Raw genomic sequence first — 21,475 nt, 5'->3', positions numbered from 1 at the left:
TCAATAGAATCATAAAAACAACATTTTTGACACCCATTCCACTTCCCATTTAGCTAAGTCATGTTTAGTTAAAAGCACCCTATTGCTAAGAAACAACGTGAAGATTTTTATTTTCAAGGAGATCTTCAATTTTCAAAGGTATTTACGAAGATATCTAGTATGGCCATTCATAAGGTCAAGATACATAAACTTCACCGTAAACAAACTGGAGTCTGTAAGTTTCCAAATAAACCTATCAGACTCATCAGTCAATTCAACTGAAATAAGCCGCTAGCAAAGATGCAGCCATTCTAGATATTTATGATCATTTAGTCCCCGCCTAAGAGCTATGTTAAGAGGCATATTTGCAAGAACAGTAGAAACTAAAACATTTCTATGCTGCACAATATTAGAGAGTGGATTTGGTAACCGGGTGTATACGTGAGCACGGCCTAAGCATCGTTGGATCAGCGTTGAGATTCGTTTTCTGTCTAACGGCGACTACACAGCGTGAATGCCTTTTCTGATTTCGGCCCGGCTTTGTTGTCCTCTAATCATGCCCCCCACCACCCGCACTCCTCCACTTCCTCCCCGAAACTCGCCATGAAACTCGCCGACCACCCGCGACTGCTGGCGTCCACCACCGAGCGTCCTCTGCTGGAGCCGTGCACCTTCTCCCTGAACTGTTGGCGTCCACCACCGTGCACCTTCTCTCGTGTCGCGGGAGAATCCGAGATGGGCGACCAGTCGTCCTTGATTGGCGCGGACACTAGCCTGGCCACGGCGCCGTCGACCCTGACGATGGCCTCGGAGCCTCCCCGCTTCGCGAGCGACGATAGCGTGAGCTTCCCCACGTTCTCCCGCTCGGCAGACAGCCACAGCAGCGCGGCCAGCGAGTCCTTCTTCGTGCTCGACGGGCCGGTGCGCTGACCGCGTTGAGCTGCGTGGCGTCCTCGGACCCCAGCAGCGGCACGAGGAGCGACCCCTTTCTCTCTCCATTCCCTCATGTCGTTCCCTGTAGCAGTCTATCTCTCTCTTATCTCTCTCCCGCTGATTGCTTCTCAAAGTTGGGGATTTCCGATTGGAGCGAAGCTCATAATCGAATTGAGATTGGAATCCCACTGAATCTCGAATCTCCAGTATTTCTTCTTCCGAATCCTCGCGTCCCTCCCAAAATTCCTCAATTGGGAGGAGAACCACAGCACGCTGCGCTGGCGCACGGCTCCTCGAACCTCCCTGCCGCCGGCCTCCACCTCCATGAGCGCGCAGCCCCAATCCCTCCTCCTCCCTCCTCTTCCCGCCTCGAGCGCGCCATGGTTCTACCTCCGCGAGCTGCCCTGCTGCCGGCCTCAACCTCGACGAGCGCGCGGCCACAACCCCGCTCTCTCCTGCCTCATACATGGGTTGCTGCGAACGGCGCCGTTGCTCCGAGCGGCGGCATGCCTTGCTTCGAGCGGCGCCGGCCGTTGCTACCACCGTCGTCATGCCTTGCTCCGAGGGGCGCAGGCCTTGCTCCGAGCGGCGCCATGCCTTGCTCCTAGCCGCGTGGCGGTGTTGCCATCGTGGGCAGCGGCACCATCAAGGCGACGGCTGAGGTGCTACAAGGACTGTTCGGCTGTGCTGCCAGCGGGGGCGCACGGCGGTGGAGCGGACGAGGTTGCTGCTGGAATCGCAAGATGATGGCCGGACCGGCGATGCTACAAGGCGGAACTGGGATGCTACAAGGACGCAGCGATGCTGCTGCTAACGCGGCGACGCTGCGAGCGGCTGCTAGTGTGGTGCGCGTGCAAGACAAGGAGGGCGCGGTCAAAATAGAGACGGTACGGGTGGCCGGTGCCGAGAAGGCTTTTTTGTAGGACCGCGCGCTAGTAATCATCTCCGGCACAACTAACACTGTTGGACACGTGTCAGTCTCTTACCGCGTGCTCACGTATACACCCGGTCACCAGGCTTCATTCGCACAATATTATATAAGGATGGGTATTGTTGTGCTAGAGGCAACTCCTCCAACCAAATGTCTTCCCAAAACCTCACCGCAGCACCATTTCCAACTTTAAAGTACCCTTAGTGAAAAATCTTGCCTCACTCGCATTATACCTTTCTAGAAGGGTGAATCGGTCAGCTTAGTCTCGACCTGCGCTAGAGTTTTATTGTTGAGGTATTTGTTATGCAGTAGTTGCTGCCACATCCCATCATCAGTTCAGAGCTTAAACAGCCATTTGCTGAGTGAACACCAATTTTTTTTAACTCAGGCACTTCAATTCCAAGGCCTCCCAAATTTTTAGGTCTACAAACAATATTCCATTTAGATAACCTATACTTCCTCTTATTCTCATCGGATCGCCAAAAAAACTTGGCCTTCAGAATCTCCAAATCAGATAGCATAAACATTGGAAGGCTTGTCAAAACAGAATTTATAAGTACAAGTCTATCCTCATACGATAACATTTTACTACGCCAACATCCAAGTTTCGAAATGAAACGATTTTCAACAGGATTTCACTCCGCATATGTGTCCTGTGATGAATCAGAATCCCTAGGTACTTAAACGGTAAAACTCCAAATTCACATCCAAAAATATGTTTATATTGATGTTCGATCTCCTTTGCTTCACCAGCTCCAGATTCACATCCAAAAAATATGTTTATATTGATGTTGCATCTCCTTTGCTTCACCAAAACAAAATATCTCAATATCTAAAATTGATCCCCAGACAATTATTCGAAGATGCACAAAATCAACTTCATATTTACAGCCTTAGCCAAAACATGTTCCACAAACAATATCGTATCTGCATATTGAAGTATGGACACACCCCCATCCACCAAATGAGGAATCAGACTGCTTCCGACTTGTCGCGCGAGATAAGAATAGCCAACATATTAGCTACAATATTTTAAAAAAAATTGGTGACAAAGGATCACCCTGCCTAAATCCCTTTCTAGTTTGAAAATTATGGCCAATGTCATTGACCCTAATTCCCAGTGTCGCGCTCTACGAACTGTTTTATTCTATCACACCAGACCGAGTCGAAACCCTTCAAACAATAATACAGATACACATTTCAAATCCTCATGCACTGGAGCCACTTTTGCAAGATGTGAGGCATACAGGGCAGATATACCTGTGCCTTTGATCATCTTATATACATATCCAGTCCATTAATGCTAACTTGCAACAAACTGAATCAGAAGCGCAGTTCTCAGCTGAAGTGTTTTTACAACTTCGTTTAACGAAACTACTGTCCCACTCTGCTGCCTGCCAGCTTGGACAGGCATGTACAATAACTGGCCAACTGGCGCTTCTGTGAGTTCCTCCGTAAATGGTTTATGGCAAATGGGTAAGTGAATAACACTGTGTACCAGTTAGTCAAGCAACACCGAGTTCCTCAGTCACAAGGTCCCGAGAAGAATCTTGGAGATCTTCTCTGCATGGGAGCATCTGAACCTGAGTTTTGTAACACCCACGACGAACAGCATTTCAGGCTAGCAGTTGTGCGTCCCATCAGCCATTGCTAGCCAAATGAAACTGTCAGTAAATGCGGAAATGCAGTTCACGCCTTTCCTATGAGCATCCTGCAAAATTCCTAAGTCAGATATGGAATGGCATACGTGGAATAGTTGTTAAAGAACTTTGGGAAGGGGCAAATCAGGAGGGGTTGATAGTACCAATTTTTGTGTCGGTATAATCTGTCACACTACACTTCTATGGGTTTTCTTAAAGAATGCTGTATATCACTGCCACGCATTTGCCTGAAATGCCACCACAAGGGAGCATCCATTGCTGATTGATTGAAGTCTGCTTTATCATTTTGCAGAGCATGAATAGTCTGCTTGAGATTTTAGCAGTTGTCAACACCTCCAGTTTAATGAAACAATCTAGTACTTCACAAGGGCTGGCATTACTGAATAGCAATCTGCTAAGCAATGGAAAAGCCAGTTCAGAAGTAGTGTGTCTGGCAGATTGACCAGAAGTTCAGCCTAGGAAAGAGCAAACTTGTTAATAAGGCAAAACAAGAAATGAATTGCTCAAACTGGTAGAAGTTTTTAAAAAAAGGATAGACACTCAAGTCCTCCAACTTTATTAGAAATGAATTTTTTGTTGTTGCTACTTTTATGATAACAAAAATCCATGAGGTCAGTCAGCAACGGAATTTTCTTTCCAATATAATGAGCTATTATCAGTGGACCAAACCGCCAAATGAGCATAATGGCTCAACTTTGTACAAAGGGAAGCTAGCTAATCATCAAGTTATTAAACCTAAGGGGCTGTTTAAAATGGATGTAAAACTAGTGTGGCTACAGGTATTTAGTCAAAGTTGAGCTAAATACCGGTGGACACATTAATTTCACACTCATTCCAAGCGGGGCCTAAAGGTGATTAGACTCCAACACAAAGCAGCCGCCCTAGCTGCTGGTCTGCCACTCTGGAACTGCCCAAGGGTCAGGTTTGCACACACTCATCCTGAAACCCATCACAATTACCGAAGAGATCTTGCACGTAACATCATTAGGGTGTGCTATTTAAAAAAATTGAAGGCTTTTTACAAGGGTCATGCTGAGCGTCCCCCCGGGGATCAAGTCCACGACCCCCCAGGTCGCCAGCCATCCGATGCGACTAAAAATAGCCGTCAGATCCCAGGTCAACGCTCTGGCGCGGAAAAAAGAACCACATCATCGAAGAAATTTCTCCTCCTCTCCCTGACCCTAACGCACGAGCTTGCTCGTCCGGCTTACAGCACTCCTGCCCACACTGCCACCCGCAGCAGCACAGCCCCTTGCATGCAGCACCCGGCTTGTAGCATTGCCGCCGGCCTGTAGTAGCACCGCCGCCAGCCTCCTTGTAGCACAACAGTGCGCGGTTTGTAGCACCGCAGCCAGCCTCGCCAGCCTTTTTGTAGCACGACGGCGCCCGGTTTGTAGCAACCGCTCCCGCCGCTCGCAGCAACGGTCGCCAGCCTCGCCGGCCTCCTTGTAGCATGACAGCGCTCGGTTTGTAGCAACCGCCGCTGCCCCTCGCTGGCCTCCTTGTAGCATGAAGGTGCCCAGTTTGTAGCAACCGCCGTCGCCTCCGCTTGTAGCAGCCGACGACGACCCTTGCAGCAGTCGCCGCCGGCCCTTGTAGGAGACGCCGCCGCCTATTGTAGCATACAAATTTCAATCCCATAATGTTTTTGTAGAAGGCTTAAACCTATTCATCTATCCTATCCCTCGCATGACTCTTCTCGGAAAAGGTTCTCATTCCCATGAATCTGGATCTGCCTCCTGGCCGATGCCACATGTAGCAGAAGACGCCACCCCTTGTAGCAGACGCCACCGCCGCTCACAGCATTGGCTGCCGTCCCTTGCAGCTCCAGTAACGCCGGTTGCAGTATCGAGTGGCAACTCCTCAGCCACCCCAGCATCAGCAGCTGTGTGGCCCAACCCCTCCAGCAGCCATGGATCCGGCGGCCAGCGAAGCTCGACCCGGTGGAAGTTGGAAGCGTCAGGTCCTGGCTCCGCGTCGCCGTCCAACATGGTGGCGTCGACCTTGAATCCTTGATCTCCTCCTCAGACCTGGCATCGTGGAGGTGGAGGATGGGTGGCGCTCCTAGGGGAAGAAGCAGAGGCGGTGCGGTGGAAAGTGGGAGAACAGGCGGCACACTGGGGAGGAGCAAGGCAACTCGCCGAGGAGTTGTTGGTGAGGAGTTGCTCGATGAAGGGGACGGAGGATTAGGGAGAGTCAGGTTGGGGATAAGGTTGAGGTGGTGGCCCACCCATACTTACATACATCGTGAGCTACGGATGCGAGGGCGCGATCATGCGCCTGAACACCAGTGTTTTCCTTTCTACAATGGTCAAACTCACAAGTATTCTCTCCATACCAAAATAAGCATTGTATCTAGACAAAGTTACGACACTTATTTTGGTTGTATATGAACAGAATTGCGACACTTATTTTGAAACGGAAGTAGTACAATACAGCAATTTCAAATGTTCAATTATAATTTACGAACCTTGTTCGCAAATGAACTTATATCTCGCTTACAGCCTTGGAGTGGGTCATTCTTGTTTTTATCTCTTTCGTTTAGAAAAATTAGTCGACTCCTCTTGGTTAACAGAGGGATAACATTCATCAGTGCCAATAAATGTGTCTTTTGGGCAGAGAAATAAGATGACTTATGAAGCCCACTCTAGCAATCGCTAGATGAGCTCATCTAGTTCATTCAATGGATTATTGGATATAAACCATTAAATCATTCTTAATTCTAGTCCATTACGCAAGAGCAAATGACAGTTGTGCTAATAAAAGCACCACTGTAACTAGTTTCCACAATAACTCTTTTGGGAGGGATTGCTCAAATACAAGTCAAGTACACATCATTTTCCCTAGCATATCTTTCTGGGGATTTTCTAACATACTCAAGGAAACGTCATGGAGATATATTAATTTTACCTTAATTTCCTTTCCAGTGAATGATAGGGAATTCCGATGTGTCCCAGAAGCCATTGCTTCTGCCATAAGCCTAAAAACTTTCTTATTCATGTTTGTTTTCATGATGATCATTTTCCCAGATGGATATATCCGACTGATACCAAGATCTGCTGCCATCCGCCTGACATAGAGCTTTTTTAATAGCAACTGCATGAAAAGAGCATTAGACGACAAAATGTATCATTGTAAACACTTCGTACTGGCAAGAAATATAAGCAACTATTTAAGGCATTAGAAGACTCATGCTGGAAGTTAAAAAAAAACAATATAATAGCAGACCTCCATATCACGGGGCTCCTTCCCATATCGTCGACGAAGATCTTCTGTAAATTGCATTAAGGTCAATATGTCCTTTTCTGCAGCTTTCGCTGCTTCATTCAGCAATTCAACAGGATTTTCAAGATAACTTATGTATTCAGAGGAGAGATGTGGCGAAATATTTATATCCAGCTGTTGAAAGAATAGAGCAACATAGAAACAATGTTAGCAAATAAGTGAGAAGGGAAAGAATAACTAAATGAAATTGTTCATGATTGTGTAAATCTATTTGACCCAAAAGATAAGAATTTTTAGGCTCACCTGAACATCTTTGTAAGGAACAGGGTTAAGACAAAATTGATCAACCTAAAAATAGAAAAAACTGTCAAAACTAGAATAATGATATCAAGAAGTCTGCCATCAGGTATATTTTCAGAAGGACATTTGGCTCATAACAACGAATTCAACATTTAAAAAATAGAAAATCATAATAAAATACATTACAAGCAGAAGGGCGAAGAGAAAATGCATTACTAATATCCTCCAGTGAGTAACCACAAGACTAAAATGGCAGACTGCCAGACTCCATGAATGAGGCACTCTCTGATGGCAAAAGAATGGGGCATATGTGCGCATAATGCAATACAGGAGTCAGGAGGGGGAATACATAAACATGTGACAAATGACAGCTACACTAAGAAGACAAATAATCAAATAGTTCGAGGGAATAAAGTGGATTCTCTCCATACTAAAAATAAGCTAACCTTTTTCCATAGTGAAAAGCAATATAGATCTTAATCAAAGTAGCGGGTACACCCTTCAGAACTTGCAGTTGCAAGTCTGGTCGGTGTTTCTGCCTTTCATGGCGAAGCTCAACTATAAATTGTGTGTTTCCTTTACACCGGCACATTGCAATAATAAAGTATTCATACTGCAGGTGTTCCCTATAAAAAAATTCTAAATGCTCAAGGCCTAGAATGATATAAGATAAGCATTAACATGATCAATGGATATAAGATGCCATGGCAGGCAAACAGGCTCTGTTGCACACCTAAGAAGTACATTTTTAACAGGAGACATATTAGCGAATGTGTCTGTGAGTTAAGTTGACAATACCTTTGACAGGCTATCAAAAAGCATATCAAAGAACAGATCGATGCCAACGTTTGCAACATCTCCAGATTGCTGCTCACCAAACATGCTTCCGAATCCCCTAATACCCATATCCTTCTCTGCAACATGGAAACCTTGACCCAGATCTGAATGCTCTTCAATAGCTCCAAGTCTATCCTGCAGATGGAAACATTAAGTTACAAACGAAGATATGAAAAGATCAACTAGATTGCAGGGAAAAGCACATAGTTTTGGGAGGTGCTAGCTATATTTTGGGTAAATGGAAGGTAGAACCCAGTGGCCGTCCAAAATAAGACACTGTCATTCAAGGTCCAGGTAATATGGTCAGCTGCAGTGCTACCTTCCAAAAGGAAGGTTTTGGAAACTTAATAATTCGTGTCGGACCTCTCTTTCAAGAAGCATAATGGACCTGTAAAGAGTTTTCTTCACCCAAAACCCCAGATTCCCAGATTGTGCAGTTCAGGTTGAATTATAGCTGGACGGCCACGGTCACACCCAAGAACTTCTGCACCATGGAGCTCGATCTCTTTTCAACCTTCTCTTTTCTTTTTTTAATATTTTGGACAAGCTAGCTTTGCTTATGTACCTAAAGTCTTGGCTCTTCATAGGACTGCATGGAGATCAGTGATCCATGTACCGGAATCTTAGTTTACTCTCTTTTTTCCTTCTCCTTCTTGTTTTGCTTTCCTTTTATTTTTGTTGGGTCTTTGATGTTGTTGTTGTCTTTCAGAGTTGAATTTTACGTTGTGGCCCTAGATTTTCATCACGGTTATATCAGTGAGTTGTAAGTTTTAGCCCGTTCCCAGCATTCTTCTAATACAATATGATATTCAACAAAAAATAAATGAAAGCGTCAATGCATGTTATTGAACTAGGGAGATGCAGGCATCAAGGAGATGATGAAAGCATCTTTACAGATGGAAAAATCTAGTGTTCATAATTATGAGTTATATATTTTTATAAATAAGGTAATTACGTTATTATAACCACAAGATTGGGCTCTTTTGTATGCCAGTATATCTGATTGCCAATGCTTATAGAGTTCTGTCATGTCAGACGTTTGGTTCTATGATGAGAGCATCCCTACACCTCCTATTGTTCCTATGAAGGAGAAGGTGAAGCCCAACTTCAAGACTCCACCAAGCTAGAGACGATCCATGGAGGTGACCGAACCATGTAGGTACTTGGGCCGGTTTGCACATTTTATTTGTGTCCATGTTATTTTTAGCCATGTCATGTTGTGGCCATCTAGAATTTATTTTATGTTTCAGTCTAGGCCTGTCCAACCGACTAGTTTTAGGGTCTCCTATATGAATGAACCAACGGCTAGGGTTTAGGGAGTTCAGAATTTGGAGTTTAGACATTGAGTTGTGTCGACGTGTGTATCATCCCTCCGGGGACGGTGCCGCCGTGTATCCAGTTAAATAAAGTTGCGTGATGGTTCTTGTGTGCATCAAAAATTATCAGGCTGAAGTTTGAGGCGTGTTGATCATCATCACGTTACTTGCTGGAATTCGTTCCTTTTCTTCAGGTTATGTTTATCGCGTGATTGAAAGATTTATCATCTTCCTATTTTGTTGACTCGCTGTGAAAGATTGGGCAAAACTCTACGGATCATAGGTTGATCCTTATCATTCTAACTTTCTACAATGAAACTGAGCCACTGTTTCAACCTTAAAAAAAAGGTAACCCACTTATAAGGAAGTTCAATGGACAATGAACTAATAACCAAAGCAAGGTTCAGTATGAGCTGCCAGAATTGTCCTAAAGCTGCACAAATCAAGGAGATCCCAGAGACAGTGGTTATAACATTTTATCTTTGCGGATGATGTGGTCCTAATCGATGATAGTCGAACGGGGGTTAATAGGAAGTTAGAACTATGGAGACAAACCTTGGAATCGAAAGGTTTTAGACTTAGTAGAACTAAAACTGGGTACATGATGTGCGGTTTTAGTACTACTAGGCACGAGGAGGAGGAGGTTAGCCTGGATAGGCAGGTGGTGCCTCAGAAGGACACCTTTCGATACTTGGGGTCAATCCTGCACAAGGATGGGGATATTGATGAAGATGTGAACCACCAGATCAAAGCCGGATGGATGAAGTGGCGCCAAGCTTGTGGCATTCTTTGTGATAAGAGAGTACCACAGAAGCTAAAAGGCAAGTTCTACAAGACGGCGGTTCGACCCGCAATGTTGTATGGCGCTGAGGCCTAAAAGGCATCATGTTCAACAGTTAGGTGTGGCGGAGCGCATGTTGAGATGGATGTGTGGCCACACGAGGAAGGACCAAGTCCGGAATGATGATATACGAGATAGAGTTGGGGTAGCACCAATTGTAGAGAAGCTTGTCCAACATCGTCTAAGATGGTTTGGGCATATTCAGCGCAGGCCTCCAGAAGCTCCAGTGCATAGTGGACGGCTAAAGCGTGCTAATAATGTCAAGAGAGGACGGGGTAGACCACACTTGACATGGGAGGAGTCCGTAAAGAGAGCTCTGAAGGATTGGAGTATCACCAAAGAACTAGCCATGGAAAGAGCCGCATGGAAGCTTGCTTTCCATGTGCCAGAACCATGAGTTGGTTACGAGATCTTATGGGTTTCACCTCTAGCCTACCCCAACTTGTTTGGGAATAAAGGCTTTGTTGTTGTTGTTGTTGTTGTATTGATGATTAGTAAGAGCAGGGATAGTTAAATATCAGTAGTACCATGAAGATGCTTTCAGCATCCTGTACATTGAACTCTATGAGCATAAATATTGGATAAAAATAAGAAAATATAGGGCAATGCTGCAAAGCTCACCATAGCAATTCTGGAGAGCAAAGACTTGTCAGTGTAGAAGAGGTATGTATAACCCTCTCTGCCTGATCTTCCTACTCTTCCTCGCAACTGTGAAGGAAAATAAAAGCAGTTAACCTGTTGTTCGGACCTAAGATTTGATGTAACCAATATTTTTGCCAAAAGTCAAATAAAAACATAAATGAATTAAAGCCACCTGATATAGCTGGGCGAGACCAAATAGTTCTGCGTACTGAACTATCATTGTGTTGGCATTTGGAATATCTATTCCACTTTCAATGATATGTGTGCATACAAGAATCTTTATATCTCCACAAGAAAACTTTTCCATAGCAAGTTGTATATTCTTTGACACTTTCTGTGGGAAAATATTTACCAAGAAATTGATCAATGAACGGACAGCACCATTCCTCTATGCAACAAGAACATAAACTATTACTCCCTCGGTTACACTGAACTGCATCAATTTATTTGGGCCGGAGGGACTATCAAATTTCTGAAAGCAAATGCAGGTGCTGTCCCAGGATAAGCTAACTCCCTGGAATAACTAGCAATTTTAAGATAGGGGTTTGAATAAAGAAGAAGATTAAACTTGCATAAACTGAATCAAAATGCATAGAGATTGTTGATCAAAATTTATATGAAAGGTAAGAGAATAAGGCCCTCCCAGAGCCCCAAATAGAGTCTGCTCCTAAGTGAATTTGGTTACTAACAAGCTACACAAGGATATTGCACCACAATAAAGTAGAACTCTTGTAATCTTAATCAACTCGGTTAACCAACCTTTCCGTGTGCAACAGCCATTGGTACATCTGGAAGAGAGTCCTTGAGAAATTGCAATACATCATCTATGGCTGTTGCGTAACAAAGCAAACATGATTAGTGCATAGACATTTTAAAAGGCATGAGTGCATTGTTATAACAAGAAGTACACATGAATGCATCTCATATCAGATAGATCCGGTGCATCAGTAGTTCATTACATATACAGAAGGTGCAACCATATTGGTGTGCACGTGGGCCTACTGCATCAAGGCAGGAGCAGCAACATGGGAGAATAATAGCAACCAGAGTTGGCTAGCAATGTTGCTATTATCAACGAGGATAAGCCCTTCCATACTATTGGTTAAGAATAGGAAAGAGTTCAATTGTATTTGAAGATGACAATGCAAGGCTTCACCCCGCCGAAGACAGCTGTGTTTTGCTGCTTCCAGATCCAGCATTTTGTGAGTATTATCAACGAGGATAAGCTCTTCCTTTTCATCACTAAAATTTGGTGTCATCATACTGCCTTTTCAGCAATGGCCAACAAGTCGCATTGCCCTTCCATCTATGAATGTGCAAAAACTTTGAAAGATTCACTCATACATTCAGATCAAGGAAAGCATGATCCTTGACATAATAAGATTGGGAGTTCTCTATATTATATAAGGCTGTCAAACTAGGTATTAAGTTAAAGCATGATTCGTGCCAGAAAATGGAAAACAAATTCAAAGCAAATGTTTAAATACAGTAGCAACAACCTATGTGTAGGTATAATTTGCGTTTAGCAGTTTAATGCTAATGAAGCATGTATTAGAGATATTTCTGCACTCTAGATGCAATATGGTAAATTGCACTAGAGCAGCATGCACATTTCAATCAATTGGTATCTATGATTTATCTATCTTAAATTCATATTGCTAATGTGTTGTTATACCTTCATACCTGAAATGAAAACTTCCACTATGTAAAATACTGAAAAGAGTCTTATGGTGTTGCAAATTTAGGTTGGCCTACTGTAAAATGTAATGAAAGAATCATGTGATCAACTGAATTCTGGGAACACATGCCACATTTACAAAACACTAACCAAACACTACTGAACATATATTTTAAGGTTTGTGCATCACAAAGGTATAATACTATACTACACAAAATGTCATCTGAACTTTGAAGATTACAAAGCTGTGACCTTTTATTCGGGGAACAACATAGAAAACTTGGCCACCACGCTTCAACTCCAACTTGATAGCTGATAGAGCTCTTTCTCTACTAAATGCTGACACATAGGTCTTGACAGCAACTCTTTCTGGAGGTGGTGTAGACATCAAACTGAAAGCAAGAATACACTTTGGTTACAAAAACCAGAAACTGAAGTTCAGAAGTTGAAAACCAAAGTACTCCGTACTAAATCTAGGATGAATATAAAGAAGTAAAAAACTCACAGCAAAATTATGACCTAGATCATCAGGCATATGCTACACAAATATTACATTTGTGTTCACAAATTGTATTTACAATCTCTATTGGTCCATTCAACTATTGACTGTAGCACGGAGTCTATATTATTCCAAAAATCGGTTGATAATAGCAGGGATAGCAAACATCTCTCTTTTTACCAATAGATGGTAGTCCCCCCGTTCCATATTAGTTGTCACTGATTTGGGATGATACATCCAAATCTGCGACAACTAAAATGGAACAGAGAAGGTAGTAGTTTAAAGATCCTTCGCACCATCACACCCATTACTTTGAACACAGGTAGCAGAGCTAGCAAACATCCCTCCTTTTACTACTCAAACAAAAGGTCAACAACATGACTGCATATTATCTTTCAGTAACTCTACCCACATAAAGCACTATGAGGAATAGCAGTAGGTAGTTACAAGGAAGCAACAGTAGAACTATCAGCAAATAGTCTCCAAGTACCTAAATTTATTGTTGATTACTAACCATAATCATTATTCTCTATGAATTATCTTTAAAAAAAGTGGTACAATTGTGCCATGTAATAAACCATCTCTGTTTAATAAAAACAGCAATATCTCCCTCCCACCTGACACAAAAGACAAAAGATGGTAAGCACTGCAACAAAACTTTACCTTGCATCGCGAAAACCAGTTAAAGCAAGATATAGAGTTCGTGGAATGGGAGTTGCGGAGAGGGTAAGAACATCAATAGAAGCCTTGTATGATGCAATCTTCTCCTTTTGTTGGACACCAAACTTCTGTTAAGAAGAAAGAAAGAGTTTGTGAACATGTGCATCCAAATGCACATCATCACCAGAATAGAACAGCTAAGAGACCAAGAATAGAACAGCTAAGAGTCTTGTATGACGTCAAATGAGGACAGGACAAGGATATGCTATCAACATAAGTAACATTACAATTCATAACGGATACCTGTTCCTCATCCACCACTAAGAGACCAAGATTGTTATAGCCCATCCGTTCTGTAAGAAGAGCATGAGTCCCAACAATTATTTGCAAATGGCCATTCTTAATCTGTGTTATTAGCCCATCCTTTTCTTCCTTGCTCTGCAGAGAGGACACATGGCAAGCCATGCAAAATTGCAAATGGTAGTCAATCCATTAAGCAAACAAATGCACACACTCGTTAAAAATTAGTAAACATGATTTGAGTTCCCCGTGGTTGTTAGACGAAAAGGATGAGACAATATGTGATTAAATAAGTCTTACCTTAAGAAAAATCATAAATATGAAAAGGTGGAAACAAAAGGGGTGGCATAACATAAAATAGATTTTATGTGCATATTTTGTTGTTGCTACAACAAAATCCACATATATGTGGATCTTTTATGCCCAAAACAAATTAGAATATTAAGAATGGCAAAACTAGCTGGAACACCTTCTAGGGTCATGATGAATTACAGATACTTACCAGCAAAATAATTTCCAGGAATAAAGAAATTATTCAGAAACTGAAACAAAGCAAGATGGGTCGTATCATGTGTGGGTCCAGATGACTAGAAATGGCACAAATTGGTCTAGATCGCTCTGAGTTGTACGTGTGTGTCCAGACTTTCTGTGAGTGGTACATGTGAGTCCAAGTGGCTAATAGTGATACTGATAGAAGTAGGTTTAGACGGCTAGGAGCGGTACTTGTGCGTATAGATGACTACAAATAGTACATGTGGGTCTAGATGGCTAGAGATGGTATTCGTGGGTCCAAGAGTGGCTATTAAGTATTAAATTATTAATACGGAGTAGTAGATTAGGGGGCTCCATGGCGTACCTGAGCACCACTAAATATGGCAACCTTTATATCAGGATAGTTAGAGAAACGCTCAGACATTACATCATAGTGTTGATTGGCTAGTATTACAGTTGGTGCAAGAACCATAGCTTGATATCCTGCAGATACAACAATGAATATAGCACGCATTGCAACTTCCGTTTTACCAAATCCAACATCTCCACAGATCAATCTGTCCATTGGTGTTTCCCTTTCAGTCAGATCATTCTCAATATCCACGAAAGCCTATCAGCAGAAAAAAAAACACTATTTAAAAACATATCTATGATGTTCATTGATTATGATAAATTTCATCAATAACAGGATAAGTAGATAAGAAGAGAAAACCAAAGCACTCTAAGGAAAAAAAGCGTGAAGAGGAGAAATTGCCACAACAGAGACTAAATAACAAAAAATGGCATGCCTACATATATAAAGATGGATTTCTACACAAGTCAACCAGCATCATTTTATAACCTTATGATTGTATGCAACATCTGACATCCTAAATATTGTCCACACTCCATGTGTAATGGAAACCCTGTCATTTCCAAACAAGGAACTCACAACAAGTATCATATATAGGAAATAAAATAAGAAAAATCAACTTTGTAAAGCAAGTTAGGGGGCTGAAACTGAAAAACCAATCAAACTAAAAATGCTTTACATTAAGCAAACATTACACAATCAGATAGTTTCTCATTCCTATACATGAAAGAAATTGCAACTTTTTCTTTTCTTGTTGACAATATTATTGAAGAATAAAAGAAGAAGAAGAGCTTTTAGTCGAGAGCAGACCTGGTTTTGGTCTGGGGTAGGCTCGTAAGGAAATTCAGCAGCAAACTGATCCATTGCCACAGGCTTGCGGTACGGCGTTCTCCTCTGCCTCATCCTTTGTAAATATAATTCCATCAAGTTGACAACCATCTTCTGAACAGCAAGCTTCCCTTTCAGCCTCCTCTTCTCCCACGTAGAGGGATCATTCAGCTTGCTCAGATTCCGTGGCTTCTTTTTCTCATGAGGACTGCACAAAACATCAAACTGGATAAATGGTCAGCGTGAATTATTAATTTTCATCAAACTGAAGAGACCATCCTACTGCACAAGATGTAATCAAATGTAAACACAAGTATCAGCTAAAGAAGCGTCCGAATAAGCAAGCTGCTCCCATGACGTCAGTCCTAAGTGTAACTAGAAGCGACACATAATATAGCTAAGAATCAAACGGGAGGATAGAGGTGGGCAGGTTAACTGCGGAGGCATACAGGTTGTATCTGTAGAGCATGCGCGCGGCCTGGTCGACGGCGAGCTTGGCCATGCCGTCAGCATACTGAATGAACACATAGTCCTCGCCGTCCTCTCCGCTTATGCAGGCGAACTTGCCGACGCCAACCTTCTTGTGCACGACGTACTCCCCGGGCTCCAGCTCCCGCGGATCCACCCGGTGCCCCAACGAGCTCCCGGCCGCCATGCCCTTCCTCCTTCTGCCGCCCTCTTCCTCGACCTCCTCGTCGCTTCCGCCGTCTCTATCCTCTTTCGGATCAGCCGCATCCCGGCGGAGCTGGCGGAGGCCGAGGCGCTGCTGCTCGCGGATCATGTGGAGGTAGGCCTCCGCCTGGGCGGGGTCAATGGGGGACGAGGCAGCGAAAGCGGCATCGCGACGGCGGACGAGCGCGCGTAGGCGGTGGTTGAGCTGGGAGATGTCGTCGTGGGCCACGGCGGCCGTCGCCGTGGAGGTGACCGCGGCCGCGGAGGGGCGGCGAAACGGCAGGCGTAGGCGGAGCAGGGGGGTTAGGGTCGGTGGCCGGTGGAGGAGGTGGTTGTGGTGAGGATTGGGTGGCGGAGCGCGAGGGATGGAGGTGGCCATGGATATGGCCTGTGGCCTGGAGGTGGGGGTTAGGAGGAGGAGGGGAGCAGCATGGGTTTAAGGCGAGGGGAGTGGATAGTGGAGGGAAGAAGGAGAACGACGAACTGGAGACATAGCGAGGAGGAGGATAATTCCTGGAGTTTGCGTGGACCGGGTGCACGGCCGGGAGATATTTGGTTCGGTTCGGCTCAGAGGAGCCGAGTCCAACATTGTTAGAGCATCTCCAACACACGCGGCGCGCACTATATCTATATTGCAGCGCCGCTGTAAATAGATACCAAATTTGCGATGAACGTCATGGCCGCCATGGACATCATGTTGATGAAGCGCTCCCCCTGTCCAAACACCCACTCAAAGCGAAACTCAAAGCGGGCCACTGCCCTCGTTCTCACGACGAAGGCCAATGTGCCAAAGAACGAGCAAACTATGGAGGAGAGGATGATACAGAGCGAAAAAATGCAACGACCAATGCGCCGTCGTGCACGCGAAGACACCGCAACAAGTTGTCGACGCTGCCGCGAGGGTGGCCACTGAGATGGCCTTGGGGTTACAAGCCAAAATCAGCATCCAGTTTGGGCTATCGCCTTCCGTCGCTTAGGACATGCTCATGATCAAGCTGGAGGCAATCATCGAGCATGCCCAGGCCTCGTCGTTCAGTTGTGTAAGTTTCCAGGCCACACAAACCACCTCTCACTTTTGTTGTCGGCCACGCTGTGTGCAGCAATGCAGGTCCAAGCACCGCTCTCCCTTCTCGCCGGCTCGCGATCATCGCCGCCGGATGTCCTGTGCAACGAGGGTGTCCTTAGGGCCCCTGCTCTGGACCTAAACCGCACGCCTAGGCTGATAAAAAGTGTTCGGCTGGTGGGGCTAAAACGAGGCCAATTTCATGTCTGCGGCTCGAACCAAATAGACACAAAAAGGTCAATTCTCGTAGTATTTAAAATAATTCGGACCGTTGAAGGTGCTCTAATATATTTAGAAAATCATTTGCATGTGATATTAACTTTGTTCTTGATTTTCATTGTTGATGTGGACGAGAGTGGTATGAATGAAATTATATGGAGACTTAGCTTTGTTATGGTCACACAAAAAAAGAACCATGATCTTTAAGTATTATTGGCTCTAATTATTACCCCCGTGAAAAAATAGGCTGGGTAGACGAGTTCAGCCCGATGAACTAGAATGGTAACCTCTTCTAGAATTTATTATATGCGGTTTGAAGAGACAAAATTATTATATATGTAGTTGGTCTAAATTTCTTAGGTCGTAGTCTTTCGGTTCTGCCAACTTAAATCGTGAGTCCGGCGTTGTCTTTGTCGCGTTATGCCCAGCTCTGGCAACCTCTCGGGATAGGGAGCAGAGACGCTAGCTACCACACCTCCCCTCATAGGCATAGTTTCATCTATCTCCTATGGGCGTCATCCGCAGTCGAGCCCTCTCCTCGCTCCGATATGTGGGATGGCAGTGATGCCTCACCACCGGTGGCCAACATCCTCGCTCGGCGTCTCCCTCTGCCCCTCCCTCTCTACTCAAACGACGGGGCAATGTGCAGATGGTGCGCTACCGTGAGCGGCGGGGGGTGCTCCTAGGTGTTGCCAGAGGTGCTACAATCGGCAGCCGGAGATGCTACCGCTAGTTGGCTGCATTGCTACCATGGTTGTACAATGTTGCTACAGGCGGCGAGCGACCTTGCTACGTGCGGCTGATACGTCTCAAACGTATCTATAATTTCTTATGTTCCATGCTAGTTTTATGAAAATGCTCACATGTTTTATACACACTTTATAATATTTATATGCATTTTTCGGCACTAACCTATTAACGAGATGCCGAAGCGCCAGTTCCTGTTTTGTGCTGTTTTTGGTTTCAGAAATCCTACACAGGAAATATTCTCGGAATTGGACGAAACGAACGCCCAGGGTCTTATTTTTCCACGGAGCTTCCAGAAGACCGAAGGAGATACGAAGTGGGGCCACGAGGTGGCGACACCACAAGGCGGTGCGGCCAAGGAGGGGCCCGCGCCGCCCTATGGTGTGGGCCCCTCAAGCGCCTCCCGACTCTGCCCTTCCGCCTACTTAAACTCTCCGTCGCGAAACCCTATTACCGAGAGTCACGATATGGAAAAAGTTCCAGAGACGCCGCCGCCGCCAATCCCATCTCGGGGGATTCAGGAGATCGCCCCCGGCACCCTGCCGGAGAGGGGAATCATCACCGGAGGGCTCTACATCACCATGCCCGCCTCCGGACTGATGCGTGAGTAGTTCATCCTTGGACTATGGGTCCATAGTAGTAGCTAGATGGTTGTCTTCTCCTCATTGTGCTATCATGTTAGATCTTGTGAGCTGCCTATCATGATCAAGATCATCTATTTGTAATGCTACATGTTGTGTTTGTTGGGATCCGATGAATATTGAATACTATGTCAAGTTGATTATCAATCTATCATATATGTGTTGTTTATGTTCTTGCATGCTCTCCGTTGCTAGTAGAGGCTCCGGCCAAGTTGATACTTGTGACTCCAAGAGGGAGTATTTATGCTCAATAGTGGGTTCATGCCTCCATTGAATCCGGGACAAGTGACGGAAAGTTCTAAGGTTGTGGATGTGCTGTTGCCACTAGGGATAAAACATCAATGCTTTGTCTAAGGATATTTGTGTTGATTACATTATGCACCATACTTAATGCAATTGTCTCGTTGTTTGCAACTTAATACTGGAAGGGGTGCGGATGCTAACCCGAAGGTGGACTTTTTAGGCATAGATGCATGCTGGATAGCGGTCTATGTACTTTGTCGTAATGCCCTGATTAAATCTCATAGTAGTCATCATGATATATGTATGCGCATCTCTATTTGTCAATTGCCCAACTGTAATTTGTTCACCCAACATGCTATTTCTTATTGGAGAGACACCACTAGTGAACTGTGGACCCCGCTCCATTCTTTTACATCTGAAATACAATCAACTGTAAACTCTGTTCTCTGTTGTTTTTTAAAGCAAACATCATTCTCCACACCATACGTTTAATCCTTTGTTTACAGCAAGCCGGTGAGATTAACAACCTCACTGTTAAGTTGGGGCAAAGTATTGTGATTGTGTTGTGCAGGTTCCACGTTGGCGCTGGAATCCCTGGTGTTGCGTCGCACTACACTCCTCCGCCAACAACCTTCACGTGGCCTTCATCTCCTACTGGTTCGATAACCTTGGTTTCATACTGAGGGAAAACTTGCTGCTGTACGCATCACACCTTCCTCTTGGGGTTCCCAACGGACGTGTGCTTCACGCGTTATCAAGCTCTTTTTGGCGCCGTTGCCGGGGACCTGAAGAAAAGTTACACCACAAAGATTTCTATCTCCCACGTCAACTGCACGCCAGCGGCTCTTTTTCTGGCGCCATTGCCGGGGAGATCAAGACACGCTGCAAGGGGAGTCTCTCACATCCAATCTCTTTACTTTGTTTATTGTCTTGCTTTACTTTCTATTTTGTTTGCTTTCTTATATCAAAAACACAAAAAAATTAGTTACTTGCTTTACTTTATTTTTTGTCTTGTTTGTTTCTTATATCAAAAACACAAAAAAATTAGTTACTTGTTTTACTTTACTTTATTTAGTCTGCTTTACTTGTCTTTATTACTGTTAAAATGAATACTCCTGAAAACACTAAGTTGTGTGACTTTACTAGCACCAATAATAATGATTTTATATGCACTCCTATTGCTCCACCTGCTACTACAGCAGAATTCTATGAAATTAAACCTGCTTTACTAAATCTTGTTATGAGAGAGCAATTTTCTGGTGTTAGTTCTAATGATGCTGCTGCCCATCTTAATAATTTTGTTGAACTTTGTGAAATGCAAAAGTATAAGGATATAGATGGAGACATTATAAAACTAAAATTTATTTCCTTTCTCCTTAAGAGGAAGAGCTAAAGATTGGTTGCTATCTTTTCCTAAGAATAGTATTGATTCATGGACTAAATGTAAAGATGCTTTCATTGGTAGATATTATCCTCCTGCTAAAATTATATCTTTGAGAAGTAGCATAATGAATTTTAAGCAATTGGATAATGAACATGTTGCTCAAGCATGGGAAAGAATGAAATCTTTGGTAAAGAATTGCCCTACCCATGGACTAACTACTTGGATGATCATCCAAACCTTTTATGCAGGACTCGAATTTTTCTTCGCGGAACCTATTGGATTCAGACTGCTGGAGGTACTTTTATGTCCATCACCTTAGGCGCTGCAACAAAGCTTCTTGATGATATGATGATAAATTACTCTGAATGGCACACGGAAAGGACTCCACAAGGTAAGAAGGTAAATTCTGTTGAAGAAACCTCCTCCTTGATTGATAAGATTGATGCTATTATGTCTATGTTTGTGAATGGTAGATGTAATGTTGATCCTAATAATGTTCCTTTAGCTTCATTGGTTGCTCAAGAAGAGAATGTTGATGTGAACTTCATTAAAAGTAATAATTTCAACAACAATGCTTATAGGAATAATTTTGGTAACAACTATATGCCATATCCTTCTAATAGTGGCAATTCCTATGGTAGATTTGTTTTGCCTAGTGAGGAAAAGATGCTAGAAATTGAAAAGAGCTACTAAGAGCTGTATGCAATCACAATATGAGCAAAATCAATTGTTTACTAAAACTATGAACGAACAATCTGCCTTGTTGAAAAATATAGGAAATCAACTTGAAAATTTGAATATGGAAATTTCTGGTTTGCAAACTAAACTTTCAAATGCTAAAAACCGAATCTCATACATGTCTGAATCACAATCTTCTTTAATAAATAAAATGGCTGCTAAACCTGAGGATAATGATAAAAAAATTCTTGCTACAGCAAACGCCATACAAGTTCGAATTAATGACAATATTAGATTGATGGCTGAATTGCATGCTAGGTGGAAAAGAGAAGAAAAAGAAGAAAAACTTGCTAA

At 43.7% G+C, this 21,475-nt stretch overlaps 1 protein-coding gene across 2 annotated transcripts; it reads right to left on the bottom strand.

Moving 5' to 3' along the window:
* Positions 1-3,017: 3,017 nt before the first annotated feature.
* On the bottom strand, positions 3,018-16,625 carry LOC124702828 (ATP-dependent DNA helicase At3g02060, chloroplastic). 2 transcript variants are annotated; one of them, XM_047235005.1, is made up of 15 exons: positions 15,924-16,620; positions 15,457-15,682; positions 14,659-14,904; positions 13,806-13,940; positions 13,506-13,630; positions 12,596-12,735; positions 11,425-11,495; positions 10,838-10,999; positions 10,645-10,731; positions 7,828-8,001; positions 7,033-7,077; positions 6,733-6,903; positions 6,415-6,600; positions 3,648-3,959; positions 3,018-3,554 (listed from the first exon to the last, which is right to left on the bottom strand). In XM_047235005.1, exons 1-14 carry the CDS (start codon positions 16,523-16,525, stop codon positions 3,858-3,860), a joined length of 2,472 nt encoding a protein of 823 aa, XP_047090961.1. In that variant the 5' UTR covers positions 16,526-16,620; the 3' UTR covers positions 3,018-3,554; positions 3,648-3,857. The 2 variants fall into 2 exon arrangements, with proteins under 2 accessions (XP_047090961.1, XP_047090962.1); XM_047235006.1 differs by lacking the exons at positions 3,018-3,554; positions 3,648-3,959; positions 6,415-6,600 and adding an exon at positions 7,476-7,655 and having other exon boundaries at positions 6,831-6,903; positions 15,924-16,625.
* Positions 16,626-21,475: the final 4,850 nt, after the last annotated feature.

This window comes from Lolium rigidum, chromosome 3, assembly GCF_022539505.1.
Source record: "Lolium rigidum isolate FL_2022 chromosome 3, APGP_CSIRO_Lrig_0.1, whole genome shotgun sequence".
NCBI lineage: Eukaryota > Viridiplantae > Streptophyta > Magnoliopsida > Poales > Poaceae > Lolium > Lolium rigidum.
Note: the sequence above shows the minus strand (reverse complement) of the source record. Positions and strands in the feature narration are given on the sequence as shown.